Source organism: Bicyclus anynana, chromosome 18 (assembly GCF_947172395.1).
Source record: "Bicyclus anynana chromosome 18, ilBicAnyn1.1, whole genome shotgun sequence".
Taxonomy (NCBI): domain Eukaryota; kingdom Metazoa; phylum Arthropoda; class Insecta; order Lepidoptera; family Nymphalidae; genus Bicyclus; species Bicyclus anynana.
This window is the reverse complement of record NC_069100.1, coordinates 4635211-4655139: the sequence shown is the minus strand read 5'-3', so window position 1 is coordinate 4655139 and position 19929 is coordinate 4635211. Positions and strand designations below refer to the sequence as shown.

At 38.5% G+C, this 19929-nt stretch overlaps 2 protein-coding genes across 3 annotated transcripts in view; one reads left to right on the top strand and one right to left on the bottom strand.

Annotated features, from left to right (window-relative positions):
* LOC112055133 (irregular chiasm C-roughest protein) overlaps positions 1 to 19929 on the top strand; it is a 126856-nt gene that overhangs the window by 24030 nt on the left and 82897 nt on the right. The gene's annotated exons all lie outside the window — the stretch shown is intronic.
* Positions 13861 to 19284, bottom strand: LOC112046930 (uncharacterized). The gene has a single exon (XM_052886962.1). The coding sequence runs from the start codon at positions 19282 to 19284 to the stop codon at positions 13861 to 13863; it is 5424 nt and encodes a 1807-aa protein (XP_052742922.1).

Here is a 19929-nt window from a genome sequence, read left to right as displayed (position 1 = left end):
TTCCAGGCAACCTTCGGTTTAGGAAAACTCATAAAAATCAGCAGGTGGCGTAAAACAAAAATAACCCTAGTATTAGTAATACACATACATACAAATAATTTACATCCTAATACATAAAGAATATTACACTAATACCTACAATAATAAATAAAATACATGAGAAATAATAGATACAGATCGTCTTTACTGCACCAGATAGTGAGTCTTTACGGCATTTTTAAAAATGTCCAGTGTCTTTGATTGCCGTATGTTCAAAGGGAGAGCATTCCATAACTTAACGGCTTGCACAACGAAAGAATATTTATAAAATTTCGTCTTATGCACGATTATATTTTATATCCATTTATACCTACAACTACTTTAAGCATAAAGACGGAAATAATCAAAGATTCCCTCATAAAATATGTCAGCCAAAATGTACTTTAACTATATTCAAAAACAACGCTTACTATATGGCTATAACGGCCTTTAATAAGCTACCCAGTAAGTTGCAAGCAATGCCTCTCCAAACTTTTAGGAAAGAATTAAATAAATGGCTGCTCGAAAAGAGTTTTTATAAAATAAATGAATTTATCAATTTCATGAAATAATGACATTATGACATAAGCAATTTAATCTATTAATTTTCATCATCGATTTATTTTTCATTTTCTTATTCATTAAAAGTTTTGTTCTGTAAATAGCAAAATTTTATTTATGGTTTATTATAATAAAAATTGATGGCAATAAAAATTGTAATAAATATATGTTAAATTTAGGTTGAAATTTTTATTGTAAATTTTCACATCAAATATAATTATGTTATAAGGATAAATTATTGAAATTAATATTTTAATTGTAAAAATTTTGCATACTGTAATCAGTTGAATGTATAGGTGACTCAATATTTTTAAGACCAAAACATGTACCACATTCTAGCAAATAAATGATTTGATTTGATTTGATTTGATACAGGAAAGGGAACTACGCGAGTGAAACAGCGAGTCGGCAGCTAGTATTTATGTATTTTAATCCAACTTTGACCTCATACGACCTGGCTTAAGTTGGGTAAATAACATAATTTATTTCCTTGCGAGTCGTAGCAATAAACTGGAGAACAAACGAGATTCTTTCCCTCAATTATCTGCTAATCCTTAAAGGGTTTCTGTGATAAAACCCCTCGTGTGGAAAATTCTCGAATTATCACATACACCATCAAATCCCCCGTGGCTTATACACCCATCCCATACCTTTTAGTTAAAAAGGTTACGAAGTTCGCCGTTGTTAAGTGATTTATGGTAAGTTACTTGGCTGATTTACATTCATGTTACATAACCGTGGTTGGATTATCTTTAAATTTTTTAAAGAGGTATAGCTTGTGGTGTTAAAGGGGGAAATATATTTAGCTGATGGGAGGCTTCGGTCGTGGCTAGTTACCACCCTACCGACAAGTGATTTAGCCTTCCCGTACGATGTCATGTAGAAACTGAAAGTGGTGTCGATTTTCATCCTACTCCTAACAAGCTAGCCCGCTTCCATCTTAGATTGCATCATCATTTACCATTAGGTGAGATTGTAGTCAAGGGCTAACTTATAAACAATAAAAAAAACTCTGGATCTAACTGACCAGATTTTGAAAATTCTTTAACCACTAGAAAGCTACTTTATTTGTGAGTGTCATAGGCTATTTTATCCCCGTATTCTCACGGGAGCGGGAACTACGCGAGTGAAACCGAGGGACGTCGGGTATTTTTAAATATTTTGATTATATTAATAGTCAATTATATTTTTTAATGAGCTTGGTTTACCTGTCCAACTAAAAAAATGCCGTGCTGTACTAAACGTCAAACTAATGCTGTACTAAACGTCAAACTAATGCTGTACTAAACGTCAAACTAATGCTGTACTAAACGTCAAACTAATGCTGTACTAAACGTCAAACTAATGCTGTACTAAACGTCAAGCTAATTGTTAACTAATATTTTTGTCAAACGCTCTATTTGTAAGGGATTTGTTATAGTGACGTCATGAAACAGTTGAAATATAAACCATCATGGCCGACAGACGTCTCAAAAAAATATGAAAAGCTTTTTTTCAATCTACTTAAACTTAAAAAAAAGTTTCAGGTAGCCTATTGAAAGATGCCTCAAAGTTATTATAGACAAAAAGATAACGTTTTTTTGAGCGAGAATGAGTTAAATTGCTTATAACTGCATAAAGGAATCCATTGATTTCAATTTACTGTACGATTAAAGTTCCCACACGACGTAATATATTCCCATTACCCAGTGTACCCGGTATGGCAATTAAGCTTAGACTGCACTCACCGCAACAGAATATATATTAGACCTTGGCATATTCACCCGCGTATTTCCCATTCGCGATAGAACTTCAACGAACATTTTAAAAAAAGAATTGGCCAAATTGGTCCAGGCGTTGTTGAGTTATGCGCTTACCAACGCATTTTGCGATTCATTTTTATATTACAGAGTAGAAGAGGCCCCAAAGGACCTCCTTTGTCTAGCCCTCTCGCAAAAACCTTACTATGTATGTACTAACTAGGAGTATAAGATACCTCCCTACCAAATTTCAACGTTGTACGTCAAGCAGTTTGCGAACTGATATCGTGATGAGGAACCATGATAGTACTACGACCTCTGCCTCCGATTCCGGAGGGTGTGGGTTCGAATCTGGTCCGGGGATGCACCTCTAACTTTTCAGTTGCGTGCATTTTAAGAAATTAAATATCACGTGTCTCAAACGGTGAAGGAAAAACATCGTGAGGAAATCTGCATGAGAATTGTCTTAATTATGTGCGTATGTGAAGTCTGCCAATCCGCATTGGGCCAGCGTGGTGGACTATTGGCCTAATTCCTCTCATTCTGAGAGGAGATTCGAGCTCAGCAGTCAGCCAAATATGGATTGATAATAAATTCCGTTAGAATACGGTTAAAAAATATAGCGCTTGTATCGCATTAACAATGTAGCTTTCCATTAGTAAAAGGACTTTTGAAATCGGTCCAGTAGTTTTAGAAATATTCGTAACAAACAAAAAAAAATCTTACGTCATCAGAATTTGCCCCAAAGTCACTCAACTCACCTTATAGGTAACGACCGATCACAGATACCAAGAACAAAAATATACTGTACTAGCGGACGCCCGCGACTTCGTCCGCGTAAAATTCGATGTCAACTTTACTACTACCCCAAACCTACCTCTACCCTACCCCTACCCCCACCCTACTCCTACCCTACTCCTACCCCAAACCTACCCCTACCCTACCCCTACCTTGCCTACACCCTACCCCCATCCTACCCCTACCCTCACCGTACCCTATCCCTTTCCTAAATAAATAATGACGTAAACCTAAGTATATAAAATTAATAATTTTTAAAACACAAAAGGTACTATATCTGCTAATATATAGAAGATAGATATATGGTGTCGCGGACTTTTTTGTAGAACTTTTGAAGATACATAAAGTCTCTATACATTGATTTCAATTTTACACAATAGTTAAGGCAGCGCATGCGAATAAGTCTGTTTAAGAGGATTTTCGGTCCGACCTACATGACAAAAACTGTGATAACTCGGCTAATATATATAATAACTATATAAAACCTATAGCACTCCCCGATAATGTAGCATTCTACTGGTGAAAGAATTTTTGAAATCGGACCAGTAGTTCCGAAGATTACCCCATTTAAAGAATGTTACAAACTTACAAACTTTACCTCTTTATAATATTAGTATAGATGTATGTGTGTACCTATGTATAATCAATGTGTACTCAGCTTAAGTCTTGTCTAACGTCACCAAAGGAAACGGACGTGCATCCAATGCCTGAGATACGAGTAGGTACTGGATGCATTCCTCCATAGCCTTTGGCGTTTATTTCAAAGGATATATGTTTAAGCTAAGTTAGTTGAGCTAACTGCTTCGTTGGTCTAATACAGAGATCAGTTTAATTTTAGCTTGATATGAATACAGAGATCAGTTTAGATGCATCTAAATGCATCATGGTTTTCATTGATCTAAACTAAGCTATACATCGCAACTTCAACTGTAGATCTTAATTTTAGCATGAATCGTTTTTACTATATTATCATTATCAGTCTATTTTAACCCTTAAACACCTACCTTATATTTCAGTCACTTAACCATCTACGTGCGGTCTCAGAGACCTTTAGTGAAAGACTGTACGAATCCGAAGACAAACACGTGCACGCACGTGAGCGCAAACGCTTTATAGGTCGATGTTTAAATAAGGTACAGAGACGGGATCCGCTAAAAAATAAATTGAAAATACGTAGTGGTCTCTGTGACCGCACGTACGTGGTAAAGAGTTAACGACATGCTATAGCGCCAGGTCTCCCTTCTTACAGCAAAGGGGATATTATGGATGCTTAGATCCACGACGCTGCTACAATGCGGGTTGACGGGATTAGTATGATTATGTTTGATTATTTATGTATCGGATTTTAATGATAAGAATAATGATGAAGACTGGTTGGTACCTTTTTTTACTGCACGACATCGCACCGGAACCCTAAATCGTTTGGCGGTACATATTTGCCGGTAGGGTGGTGACTAGCTTTGGCTGAAGCCTCCCACCAGCCAGATCTGAATTCAGAAAACCTTAATCGGTCCAGCCGGGGATCAAACCTAAGACCTCCGTCTTCTAAATCCATCGCACATACCATTGCCCTACAGAGACCGACAAGTACCGATGATTGAAAGCGTGTAACACCACAAACTTCCAAACTCCTTACTGTCAATTAACACTAAATTTATACGAAAAAAACGCACATAATTTACTAAGCACATACCCAAGACTTGAACCTAGGAAAGTAGAATCCGAAGTCACTAGACGAACGAGGTACTAACATAGTGACATTACCACCAGTTAATTAAATATTACAACCACACGCAGTATATTCACTAAAACAAGCACTAAAGTGCCTTAAACTTTAATTAATTACGTACTTTAGGCATTAAGTAAGGCTAAATATCTTAAAGTAGTTACCTGCCAACCCGCAAGCCTTAACAATGGCTTTAATGTATCCCTGATAGGCTGTGGTAAATTTATGGATGCAAAGATTCACCATGGCTTGATTAAGTGGTTTTGGTTCCTCGAACCTGTAAGACTATTCTGTGACGATATTTTTAAAACTCGACAGTTTGAATTTCGAAGTAGCACTATTCTGTAACGATATTTTTAAAACTCGACAGTTTGAATTTCGAAGTAGCGCTATTCTGTAAAGATATTTTAGTTGCACACTCAATGAAAACATACCAAAAGTATTTCGTAAACATCCATATCAACTTGCAAGGAACCTAATCTATACTAATATTATAAAGCTGAAGAGTTTGTTTGTTTGTTTGATTGGACGCGCTAATCTCAGGAACTACTGGTCCGATTTGAAAAATTCTTTCAGTGTTTGATAGCCCATTGATCGAAGAAGGCTATAGGCTATATATTATCTCCGTATTCCTACGGGAATGGGAAACACGCGGGCGAAACCGCGCGGCGTCAGCTAGTGATGAAGAAACCTGGTACAACTTTCAAAAGGCTCAAGAGATGAGAAACACAAGATGTCATGAAATAGACACTACATTATTATATTCCAGTTATTCCACTTATCATCAAATATTCTATACCTATACAAACTATACCATGTCCAGATTGAATTGCGCTATTTGGTAAATAAACAAACCCTTTTGTCGATGCCAAACTTTCATAATAGTTTTCAGAACCATCAAACTATTAAAACACGCACAAACACTTTGTTCTTTACAATCCACCTATGGAGAATCATACAAACGTAACATTTTTTTAATTTACACAGGGTTTAATCAAAATTTTTAGAAATAAACGAAATTAAACACGAAATTATGCACACAGATTACATTTAAATGTTAATTTGACGTTTCGTCTCTCTAAGGTTGTGCCAAGTAAAATTGTCACCACAGATTAAAAATGAACGATTTACCGATTGTAAATATCGAATGTATTCCGTTCAGTATCGATATCGTAATTGAGTAATTTGAATAAAGTATTTTTTTCATAGCGCTGTTTAGTTAGTTACGTACTTATATGTTAAAAAAAGATAATGCGTTAACAAGTACTGCCTAAATTTTTTAGTACTCTTTTAATTTATAACAAACAGATACAAGTGAAAAAAATGTTATTTGATAGGTATTAATTAATATGCAACAGAAAGAGGTAGATAGTTAATATCGCGCGTATTTTGACTGTGTGATTAGTGTTGCCAACTTAGAAGTGAGTTTTAAGTAAAGTTATTTTTTTACAATTGATATAAAATTCGATTAGTAGTAGTTAATTCTCGATATAGTTCATCAACGGCCCATCACTAGGATGACGTCACAACTAATGTCAGTGATGAATACGGCCATATTTGTTTACAAGATTTTGCAATTCTAAAAAAACGAAGTTTACCTTAGGTTAGTATTTTCAAAACAATTTTGTTTCATAAATAATATGTTTACAAGTTTAGTTTACGCACTCACTCTCTGCACCATCATCTCCAGCTACTGTTCAGTTCCGAAATATTTAGTGTTTCACGAATCGTCGGGTATAAGATACCCGACCTCACACGCGGAGGGTTAACTATAAAGGCTGTTCTCAGACCAATTATAGAAGGACCAGTATCGGACCCATATTCACTAACGAAATTTTCTGTCATTTTCTAAGGAAAACGTGCTTAGATTTGGTATATATCTTTTACTAAACTATAAGTTTTTGCCCGTTTTTTAAATTATTCAACTACACAAAAAGGTATTTTTACGGAGCTCTTTAACCGACGAACACGATTACAACTATGAAACATCGATGCTTTAGACACAGTTTTTATAAACGCATTAGATCGTTGATCATATACTTTGACAGAAAATTAACGTATAGCGAGGCAGGTCCCATAGAATAGTTGGTCTGAGAGGCTGTTGGACTGTAACCTCAGCGACATAAATACCAGTACTTACCCGTACGTACCGGAGCACGCAAACAAAACAGGAATCATATCATAACAGTAATTGTGACCACGCTAATGCATTCACGGAACGTGTAATGTAACTAGATCCAGCTCTTTACACGGGTCAGATGGAAATAGCTTTTGATCACGTTATGGTTGAACATTGGATACAATTTTCTTGCTGAATTGAATTGGATTGAACTTTGAAAATTTCTGAGCGGCGTGGATTCATAATAGAAAAGAGCCAGTAATTTTTTATTCAACTAGCTAACGCCGCGTGGTTTCCGTTCCCGTAGGAATACGGAGATAATATATAGCCTATAGAGAGCTGTGATAGCCCAGTGGTGAGCTGTGATAGCCCAGTGTGAGCTGTGATAGCCCAGTGGATATGACCTCTGCCTCCGATTCCGGAGGGTGTGGGTTCTATTCCGGTCCGGGGCATGCACCTCCAACTTTTCAGTTGTGTGCATTTTAAGAAATTAAATATCACGTGCCTCAAGCGGTGAAGTCTCACGTGTATCACGTGTCTCAAGAGTAAGAGAAGAGAGTGTGTGAAGTCTGCCAATCCGCATTGGGCCAGCGTGGTGGACTATTGGCCTAACCCTTCTCATTCTGAGAGGAGATTTGAGCTCAGCAGTGAGCCGAATATGGGTTGATGATGACGACCCTTTCTCGTCAAATGGGCTATCTAACACTGAAAGAATTTTTGAAATCGGACAAGTTGTTCCTAACGTTGAAGCAAACAAATAAACTCTTCAGCTTTATGATATTAGTATAGATTACAAGCTAGTCTTCGACTGCGATGTCATCTGATGTTAAGTGTCGATGTCGTCTCAAATAGAAGCAGTCTAACTTGGAAAAGGTACAAGTTTATTCAAGACATACCTTTGTCGGTTTCTACACGGCTTTGTAGCAGAACGCTGAATCGCTTGACGGCAAGTCTTTGCCAGTAGGGTGGTAACTAGCCACCGCCGATGTCTCCTACCAAACCAAAACTAATTTAAAAAATATAAAATCTTTAACTGACCGAGCTGGGAATCTAACATAGAGTGTTTATATTCTTTGGTAGAGTAAATTATTGTATAGAAAACGTACAAAACAAAAGATAATCTAGAAATAAATCTAAAAATTTAATTTATAGCGGGTTTTGTGCGATAGTCGGGCAACTATCGCTCGTCTGATTTCAAGTATTTTTCTGAAATACGTTGTTTTGCAGTGCTAATTACGTTTATTTATTAAAATTAGTTTGTTTAATTCCCACCAATAAATTTGTTTATATAGCTCCAATTCATAACTTTTAGACAGCCTCCGTGGCGCAGTGGTATGCGCGGTGGATTTACAAGACGGAGGTCCTGGGTTCGATCCCCGGCTGGGCAGATTGAGATTTTCTTATTTGTCCAGGTCTGGCTGGTGGGAGGCTTCGGCCGTGACTAGTTACCACCCTACCGGCAAAGACGTACCGCCAAGCGATTTAGCGTTCCGGTACGATGCCGTGTAGAAACCGAAAGGGGTGTGGATTTTCATCCTCCTCCTAACAAGTTAGCCCGCTTCCATCTTAGATTGCATCATCACTTACCATCAGGTGAGATTGTAGTCAAGGGCTAACTTGTAACGAATAAAAAAAAAAAAAAACTTATAAGAAATTGGGTACTTAAGTACCCACGGGCAGCTCCCGCAGGAGGCGCCACAGATGGCGCAAGATGGCGGTCACAGATGACTGGGACCTCTCTGTTCAAAACCACACATAGTACTACCAAATGCGTCAGAGAGGTCGTCAAAATATAATAATTTAATATCTACTGATTAAAAAAAAAACTATAGTATTACTCGTATTAATGTGAAAATTCGTCAGTCAATCAATCAATCATGCAAATAAATACCATTCCTAATTAAAAAAAAATTTTTTAATGTATATTTAGGGCACGTTTAGTCGTTTAAAATATACAATTACAACACAAATTCTGTATAAGAACTTATTCTTTTGCACTATTTAAGAAACTTACACGGAAAAGGCGTGGCTACGAAATTTCGAAATGTGTAGGTATGGTATTAAATGCTCTCGCTTGGATAGTTTTTTAAAAAAATAAATCTGAACACCTATACTAATGAATGTTGCAATTAATCTTAATTTTCTTTTCAACTTGTCGTGGTTTTCGAAACTGCAAAGCTACAAAGCTGCAAAGATGTATTATGGTAGGCGTCCACTGATCCGCATCGTAAGTATGGGACGCATCGCATCAAATAGATTTTTAATTTTACGGTAGATAAAATCCGTTCGATGCGGATCAGTTGACGCACGTGTATGACTTTCTATACAAAGAATACAAAAATATCTTAATGTAAAGTGGTGTTATAATTTGTCTATGAATGAGCTAAGCAACGGTTATCTGGTAAACGGGTATCAATGCCACACGACTCCGCCTGTATTGTAAACAATTTATCTATAGAACATATAAAACGCTAAAGCTAATGTTTTAGCATAATGGTCTCTAGCTAAGTTAAATTACTACACAGGGTAAGTACGTCAAGAACACACCCTAAAATATACTGCCGGTAAAGAGTAGTTTATAGTTTCGTCATATGGGACCCTTAGTCATGAGCTGGTTCTTGCAACGCACGATAACACTCACTGTAGTTTAAATTCTAAAAAAGTCCATATATAAGTTGATCGTGGTTTTGTGAGATGGCTACGGATGCTATCAATGCCTCAAACAGCTCAATAGCTCAACGGTAAAGCGCCCGGACTCATCACCGAGGGGTGGTGAGTTCGATTCCGGCCCGCTAGACTTTAATCGTTCCCCACTCTTAATACAGTATTTCCCGATTAGATGGAGATAAATGAATATTGATCATATTTAAAAAATATATGACAAATATTATTTAAAAAAAAAACATACGTCCCTTTTATTTTCTATCTATGCTGACATTATAACGACGGACAGTATAAAGTTTATACACGACATCGATTGACAAAGTTTATATTAAATTAACGTGAGCAAAGTCACACAAAAACCAATAATTCATAGTGTCTTGTCTTACTATACTTTTAAAATCGCCACGTTTACTGTTAACTCCATGTATTATTTCTATAATTTCAATGTCTTCCATATTTATAGACATGCCAATGCACAGGCATAGACCACAAACCGCATGGTGACAGAGATCGAGCCACAAAAAGTGGTTTTCCATCCGCCCTTAGCATTCAGACCCGCACATTACTACAATTCCTTTACAGTTACAGATCTTTGTAAACTGGTTGGTCTATCAATCTGCCCAGTGATAAATGATCCCTGATGCGCTTGCTTCTATTTATGTTTTGCGGGTCTATTGAATATGGGCTTAGTATGGGAAGCTGCTTAAACGGGTTCAATAAACTATGTTGTGTGAGATGAACTTATCAATTACGTATTGGTATGAAGCTTGGAACACTATTTGTAGAGTTGGTACTTGGAATATTGTACCGATATTATTTCTATTTCTCGATCACCTTAAAAGTATGAAAGCCTCCTTTTTTTGAAGTCATTTAAAAATAGAGGCGGAGAGGCGAAACCACAAAGAAAACGGGAGAGCTGCGGATTAGGGATTACAAGTTCTAGTAAATTAGTATTGAAATGACTTTGACCAAGTACGAGGCGAATTTACTAGCCAAAGGTTCCGTCGACATTTGACATACATAATGAACTAAGCATCATTACTGAAATTCTTATTTAAAGTGCCCTGTAGTTACATCTTCATCGAGTAACAGGATACCATCCGTATTCCCATCGGAACGGGAACTACGCGTGTAAAACTGATTTGAAAAATTGTTTTATCTGTAGAAAACTACATTGATATAGGCTATATTTTATCCCCGTATTGTCACGGATATGGGTACTAAGAGGGTGACCTTAAGGTTCTAGTAGTAAATTACAAAATTATTTCATACACAGAAAAATTCGCTCGATGCAGGTGGCTCAGTATCGCGGTGTTTGGAAGTCTCTACTAAAGGCCTATGTCCTGCAGTGGACGTCCATCGGCTGATATGATGATGATGATGACACAGAAAAAAACTTAGGAATTAACTAGTTTCACATTGCGGCGGAGTTTCCGACAGGTGTGAACAGTCCCTAAGGATTAAGAAATTATGAACGGTATATACCCAAATAGCGAGGCTTAAACTAAATTAGTAAACAGGGAGAGCGTGGCAGCAATTAATTACTTTTTAATTACAAACTAACACTCTGCAAGTACTTCAAAGTTCACTTACCGTGCAGTTTATTTTGAAACTACATTTAAAACACTCGTGGACTTAACTTTGCTCTCATCACTGTGATCAGTTCTAATTAATGTCCAGAGTTGGCTACAGACTTCTTTAATAGAAGATAATCTACATACCATAATAATTTCTGAACCGATTTTCGTGAAAATTCAATGGAACCAATCTGAAAGTATACTCTTTCAAACAAAAAAATAATTTTCAAAATTGTTTAATAAAAATTATGAAAAAAATGCGCGTCGAATTGAGAAACTCCTCCTTTTTTTTGAAGTCGGTTAAAAAGCCAGCAAGCAACATAAGATCAAGTTTTTCGTCAAATCTGCACCGCGTTTATGATGTGGGCAGTGAACGAAATATCGAAATACGATAATTAAACAAATTACGATAATTAAAACACGATAATTGGGTGGATATTACTTTGAATTTTTGATACAATAGTTATTAATTTAGTTCTTTATCTTGATTTTCTATTTATTATAGGTACATATATATTTTATACATTTAGTAATAAATACACTTCACATTATAAATTCATATATAAATCACACTATATATCTTTACATCTGTAGTTTAATTGGTACTTAATTATTATTTTTAAACATATTTGCTGCTTCTAATTGAATTTAATTCACTTGAATTTGTTCTCATTTTTATTTTTTTTTTGTTAGCTGTGGCGTCACACGGGTCTCAGCTGAAAATCAGCGCCGTGTGTTATGCTTGTATATAGTACACGGCATATGCTGTTTTTATGCAGACAGACATGCTGTTTTTAGTTAAGGATACTACTGTTTGTAACTTTTAAATTTGAATAAATTTATTTTCTTTCTTTTTTTCTTTCTTTAAATATGGTCATGCCCACCAACCCATAACCCATATTAGTTGGTGGTTTTCACTGCCCACATCCCTAAGCGTTGTAGACTTGACAGTCAACTTAAACTTAAAGGCTAGTTACCACCTTACCGGTAAAGATGTACCTACCTACAGTCAAGCGATTTTGCGTTTCGGTTGGACAATGCCTCATCAGTGCATTCCATTTCGCAATCGCAACGGATCAACTCATTGTAGTGGTAGGCGTCCACAGACCCGCATCGTACGTATAGAACGCATCGCATCGAACGGGTTGTAATATTCTTTGTATAGAAAGTCATAGGTGCGTTCACTGATACGCATATCCGCATCTTAAAAACTCGCATCAAACGGATTTTATTTATTATAAAATTAAAAATCCGTTTTTTGCGATGCGTCCGATAGGTACGTTGCGGATAATTGGACGCCTATGTTTAGCCACACCTGTGATGCAATGACGTACGAAACTGCAGTTGCATGCATACAAAACAAATGTTTTTCATGGAGACTCACTCGTCCGTCAATCCGTTGAAACTTCACCTGCATAGACGCAACGCCCAACGCGCTAATGGGGCAATGCAACAATGCTGTGTAAAAATCATCAGAGGTAAAAGGTAGAATAAACTTGTACGTTGTATAAAAAAATAAACATATTTTTTTATGTCGATTAAAAACAGTTATGTTTTTTTTATTTGTACTGAATTATAAGATGAAGTTATCCACATCTTATAATTAACTACAACGTAATTAAAACTCTAATCCATCTTTTAATTACAAACAGCATGAGTTCAGTTACCAATTAGAATGTATAGCGCGGTCTATTTATGAACATTCTGTATACAGATGTTGCGGTACATATCCGCTGTTGGTTCACCTGCCGCGCGGTTCGATTTTACGCGATACTATAAGATTTATAAGTAGCCAAGTTGTTAACATCACGAGCTTAAGCATGCTAAAGGCAGGCGTCCACTAACCCGCATCGTACGTACCGGACGCATCACATTAAACGTATTTTAGTATAGAAAGTCAGTGACAGAAAAATTGAGGAGTAGAAGGTTAGCTTGGTATGGGCATGCAATGCGTAAGGAGGAAAGTCATATTACTAGAAAAATGTTGAATGTGCAAGTGGAAGGGAGATATTATAGGAGATTATAGGAGAGGAAGGCTAAAGAAGAGAGCTGGATTGTGTGAAGGAAGGAGTGGATGATGAGTTGACGAGTATGTGGTGGATTTTGGATGGTCCAAACCACAGGGAGTACGTAGAAATAAAACACGTTGTTCTTGAATAGTAGAGTTGCGTTCGCTTGTCGCTTCGAGAGAGAAATGCGTGCAAATGCTCGGTGTAGCCGAGTTTTATTAGCTGTAAAGCGTGCGCAATCTTTATTGTTTATTTCAACTAAAATACAATGTACAAACGAGACAAACTTATATGTTAGAGTGGGATGGATATATATATGAATGAAAGAGAGGTACGCTAGACAAAGATAGCTATATACCAGTCCCTACAAGGTCGCTGCATAGTTAACAGCTAACAAATATTTAAACTTATTCTATTGGGTAATAAAAGCCTGTTATATAATATGTTTATTTGTCGCTTATGTCTAAGGTAAACTATTTTAGTTATACAAAAGCTAACAAATTGGTATATACTATACTTATTATATACTTATCTTTAATGAAATATCTTTATTACGTAACAATCAAACTTATATACTAGACAATCAGGCTTATATACTAAAACAATCTTCAACAGTCTCCCCCTCGTGCGAAGCGGTAGCCCGAAGCACTCAATCCAGGGAAGAAGATTGTGATATCTTCACCAAGCGGGAAGCGGGTCTCTTCAGGATGCCGGCGGTTGTTCGAACGTCTACGATGCGGGTTTTTCCATCTGGTCCAGGATAGGTAGTGATGATTTCTCCTTTTGGCCAAGATCCACGGGGAAGTGAGTGGTCGACTATTATGACGATGTCTCCGACTGTTGGATTGAGGAACCCGTTCTGTTGCGTGTTATACCGAGGCGTTATCGTAGGTAGGTATTCGATAAGCCATCGCTTCCAGAAGTGATCGGCGAGGCGTTGTACGGTTTTCCAGGTGGCTGGCCCAATCAATTCGTGATCTGTGAAGTCTCCCATACGGTAGGTGCCACTTGATCTTCCGATTAAAAAGTGGTTGGGTGTTAAGCTCTCTTGATCGTCTGGGTCTAGAGATATTTCTGTTATCGGTCTCGAGTTAATTAAATGTTCTGCTTCCAATAGTAGAGTATGAAGTATGTCTTCTTGAGGACGTCTGGTGTTCAGTGTGGTGATTAGTGCGGTTTTTACAGCACGTACCAATCTTTCCCAAGCTCCTCCCATGTGCGGTGCTCCCGGAGGTATGAACTTCCATTTAATTCCCTTTTCTTCTGTCTTTTCTATCATTTTGCCATATTCTAGTTGTAACTCTTTGTTTGCTCCAACAAAATTAGTTCCATTATCGCTATACAGGATTTTAGGTTTTCCCCGACGTGATATCATTCTTCTGAGAGTGAGAATCATGTTGTCTGCTGATAATGTCTTCGCAATTTCTAGATGAACTGCACGTGTTGTCAAGCATGTGTATAGTGCTATCCATCGCTTGTCTGTTTTCCTTCCAACGGTTATTGTTATTGGTCCAAAGTAATCCACGGCGGTACAGGTAAACGGATACTGTTTTTGTTGTAGCCGTTCTACGGGCAAGTCTCCAAGTGGTGCTGTTGTAGGTAAGGCTTTGTGAGTTTTGCACCATTGACATTCTCTCGCTATAATCTTCACTGTGCTTCGTAGGGATGTTATGTAATACTTTTGTCTTATTTCGTTCATTATGGTGTTGTTGTTGCCGTGATTGTACTCGTTGTGGTAGTAGGTGACGAGTAATCGGGTAATTAAATGTTTCCCATCGAGTATTATAGGTCTGCGATAGGACATTGCTAGACCACTAGAGGCAGATAAGCGCGTCTCTAAATACAGGATGTCGTTTTCATAGACGACCGTTAATCTTTTGAGGCGAGAGTTCTTGTTTAGTTTCTTATTTTTCTGATGGCTTTGTATTTCTGTCTTGAAGCTGTCGTTTTGGATTTGTTGTATGATTTTCTTTTCGGCCAGTTCGATATATTCGTGGGATACGGGTGGTATCTTTATATTTACTCTTGCTATTTCTTTTATTTGTTTTGAAGTTTGCAGACGTTTTGTTTTTTCGTAGGGCTTCCAAGTTCGATCTTTCGTTATGGGCTTGGTTGCGGCGACGGTCTTGGGTTTCTCTATTAATGCCTTAAAACGTTTGACGCTTTGGAGAAAACGGGCTGATGCCCGTAAGTATCGTGTCCAAGACGAGAATCGTTTTACGTCTGGTAACGATGGGTCGATGCACTGTGTGCTGGTGGTGGTGGTAGCCGTTAAAGTTCTTTCTTCGCCAGTGGGTTCTGGAAGGCGTTGACTGTGGTCTTTGGGCCAATCAGCGACTTCATGTTTCAGAAAATCAGGACCGTTGAACCATCTATGGGTATGGTTGAAGTTTCGTAGTTGTCTGGTGGCGTCATCTGCGACGTTTAGTTTGGTTGGTACATATCGCCATTCTGAAGGTCTCGTAAGTTCCTCTATTTCAGCCAATCTGTGGGCGACGAAGGCCTTGAAGGTGCGTGGGTCTGATTTGATCCATGCTAATACAGTTCTGGAATCTGACCAGTAGTACTTTTGTTGTATAGTGGCGTCTATTTCATTGGCTATGTTTGACGCGAGTCTGGAGCCCAGTAATGCAGCTTGTAGTTCCAATCGTGGAATCGATGTCGGTTTTAACGGTGCTACTTTTGCTTTCGCAGCCATTAGTTTGATTTTAACTTTATTGTTGCAGGTTGTTCTCCAATAGGTTGCGGCAGCGTAAACGGTTTCGCTTGCGTCGACGAAAGTGTGTAGCTCCCCCTCGTTATGGGAGTTTGTGCATCGTGGCACATTGAGATCTCTTAAGTGATCTAGGTTTTTTAACCAGTCTATCCAATGCTCTTTCAAAGTTGAAGGTATGTGGTCATCCCAGTCTATATCGGTTCGCCATAGTTCTTGTATTAACGTTTTTCCTTGTATTAGAACCGGAGTTGCTAGGCCCAAAGGGTCAAAGACAGACATTACAGCACTGGTGACTTCTCGTTTTGTAGGTAGTCGTGTTTCATTGATGACATCATCTGGAGTGTGACGTAGATTTACTGTAAATCGTAAGGCGTCGTTGTTTGTTTGCCATATCATGCCCAGTGTCTTGCCATATTTATCTTGATCCCCTAAGTTTACGTTATCGGGGCTGTCCGAATTGAATTTCTTTATGACGGCGGGTTCGTTTGATGTCCATTGTCTTAATTCGAAACCTCCGCTTTTATGAATACGATCTACTTCATTGCATATTTTTATTGCTTCCTTTGTTGTTGCGAAGCTTTGTAGATAATCGTCCATGTAATGGCAGCGTTTTATCGCTTTAATGGCTTCGGGGTATTTTTCTTTGAAATCTTCGGCGTTGCGGTTTTTTACAAATATTGCCGAGCAAGGTGAGGATGTGGCTCCGAATATTAGTGATTTCATTCGGTATTCTTTTGGATGTTCGTCTGTTTCGTTTTCTTTCCACAGAAAACGTAAGCTGTCTCTATCTTCTTCTCGCATTACGACTCTTAAGAACATTTCTTTGATGTCAGCCGCTATTGCTATCGGGCCTTGGCGGAATCTTATTAGTACTCCAAAGAGTGATTGTAGTAGATCAGGGCCTGGTAGTAATGCGTCGTTTAGGCTCTTGCCGTTTGTACGTTCGGCAGCGTCGAATACAACTCTTAGTTTTCCTTTTTGTGGGTGTGTAACTCCAAAATGTGGGAGGTACCACGTTCTTGGTGAGATTGGTGTTGTAGTCGCTAGTTCAGCGTATCCACTATCTAATAGTTTTCTTATTTGTTCAGTGTAACTTATTTTGAAGTTTTGGTCTTTGGTAAATTTTCTTTCGAGTCCTTTTAAACGTCGTAAGGCGTTGCTTCTGTTTATTGGCATTGTTTCGTCATCGGTTTTCCATAAAAGGCCGCATTCGAACCTTCCTTCAGGTAGACGGTGAGTTGTTTTTTGCAAGATATCTAAAGCCCTTTGTTCTGGGTCGTTAATCGGCTTTCTTTGTGTTATGCCTAATGAGTCTAGGTCAAAATGGTTTTTTATTAGTTTATTGATATCTTCTGGTTCTTTTGCTTTTGTGTGGTTGACAAACACTACGGGCTTTGGTGTTTCTGTTTTACAACCGTGTAATATCCAGCCTAGGCAAGTGAGTGATGCCACAGGCTTTGATGAATGGCCGGCTTTTATTTGTCTGGTAACGATAAGGTGCCAATTGTCTTGGCCTATGAGTAGTGAGGGTGATGTCCCGTCGTATATCAATTGGTCTGATATGTCGTCTAAGTGCGGACAGTCTTCCAAATCTTCCGGTTTTACTGACTGTGGCATGAGGTTGAGTTGTTTTATTGTGTGAGCTTGAAGGCTATCATAATGTCTTGAAAATAATCCCTTGATTCGAATATTGATACTTCTTGATCTTTCTGTTTTTATTTGGTGACCACTTATGCCTTCGATTGATAGGCTTCTTTCGGGTCCTTTAGCTCCTATATTGTCGGCTACTTCATCTGTTAACAAAGTTACGGTTGATCCTTCATCAAGTAGTGCCATCACGGTTTCTGTGCCATTTGGTCCGCTGAGCTCAACTGGTACTATTTTCAAAAAGGTCTTCGAAGTTCCAACGTGGTTTACTGAAACTAGTTTGTTTGGTTCAGGTTTCGATTTGTCTTCATGTAGTAACTCGTGATGTGTTCTTGTACAACCATCCTTACCGCACGGTTTTGATCTGCATTGTACGTGCTGGTGGTTAATTTTCAGACATTTGAAACACATCCTGTATTTCTTTACTATTTCCCAACGTTTTTTAACATTTTCTTTCGTGAATTGTTGGCATTTTGTAATATCGTGAGTTTGTTCACATAAAAAACATTTTTCTTCATCAACTGTTGATGCAGCTAGGACTATTCGCATCTCTTCTTCAAATTCGCTATCGTAATTGGAGTCTTCATCGCTTCCATACTCTACTTCGTGATTAGTAGTGTTGACTCTTCCTTTTCCAGTGGGTCTTGCTTTGTTGTAATCGATTTTGGATTTGAAGCGAAAGCTCGGTTCGTCAAACTGGTCTGAGATCATGTTTAAGAACTCAGAAAGAACACTGAGTATAGGTTCATCTGTTTTGGTACATTTGTACTCTTGCCATCTGAATCTGACTATTGTACTCATTTTATTTATTATTCTGTCAGATATATCGGTGGAGTATAGGTATTCTTTACGGTTCAATTGTTTGATCGTGTTTACACTGTTAAATACAGCGCTTGCAAAGGCGCCTATTCCTTTGATGTCTTCCGACATTCGTGGTAGTCGATCGAGCGTAGCTATTTCGCTTTTTATAATATATGTAGGTTGGCCAAATCTTCTTTCTAGTTCTTTTAAAATTATATCTGGTGAAGTGCTAGTATACAGTAGTGATTTGACTGTATCTTTTGCTAGTCCTTTTAACGCTTTTCGAATGCGTGCAACATTTTCTATGCCACTGAAGAATGAGGCGGTATCTTTGTAGTGGCTAATGAATGGTATCCAATTAATTGGGTCTCCGTCAAAAAAGCACAATTCGCTCATATATGTTGGTGGTTGTTTCGGTGCGTCGTCATTTTTATCTTGTTTTAGTACTGCTTTTGATAATAGTGATAGCAGTGAAGCATTGATACCTTGATTTAAGTCGGTATTGTTTGTAGTTGAGGTAGGTGGTGCTTTATCCATCCATTCATGTACTATTGTTGCTCGATTGTCTATGTCTTGGTCGATTTCTTGCTCTGAATCGAGTTGTATTAATTCTAGCTTGGCACGCGCTATTTCTTCGTCGGCGATTGCTCGTTCTTTTACTCGTTGTTGCAGTTCTATACGGGCTTGCAATTCGGCGCGTCTAGTTTGCGAAGTGTGACTTCCACTTGGTTTATTTTTTGATTTTTCGCACATCGTTTTATTTGTCCCTTCGGAACTGGTTGTTTTCTCATTACCGGACGATATTTCAGTACTAGTTGTACGTTCTTTTCTTGATGAGTCTTCTGTTCTTGATGAGCCGCCTGACTCATCGCTCGTGTTTTCTTTGGACTTCTTGCTTCGAGTCTCCATAGTACTCGTCTTGAGTTTTCTCGTCCCTAAGTCCCTAATTCCCTACTGCCCTATCAGCCCTAACAGTCCTGCTTGAGGGTCCCGAAGGACACACTCTCCCAGGGATGGAATGAGGATTAGGTGAGGTGGGAATCGCCCAACAGAGGGTAACACGTGAGGGTTAGAGTGCTCAGGTATCGGGAGGAACGCCCGACACCCTCGGCTGTGCCTACTAGGAGGACCCCTATCTCACGTGCACCGTATTGGCGCGATCAGACTGGTACAGACTTATAGCCGGTTAAGGCAAGCTGGCAGTATCGTCTGGTATACTGCTCCCGCCGTTAAGGCGTTAGCTCACTGTTCACCGTTTGACACCGTTAGGTGGTGAACAGATGAGTCGCGGCGAACCGCTTAGTGTCTTCTCCACGCGACGAAGTGGCCTTCCCAAAAGGCCTTGCGGTCTTCAGCAGCTTCTTCTGAGCTTCGCCTCAATGCACCCGCAGTGACGATTGGTGCCTCTTCGTTCTTGTGGTCTTGACTCTTCTTTAGTCTGTAGTGCGGCGAAACGATCTTCCCCACAAGCCTCGCGGTCTTCGGCAGCTACTACTGAGCTTCGCCTCAATGCACCCGCAGCGAAGGGTCGATGCCTTTTCTTCGTACTAAGGC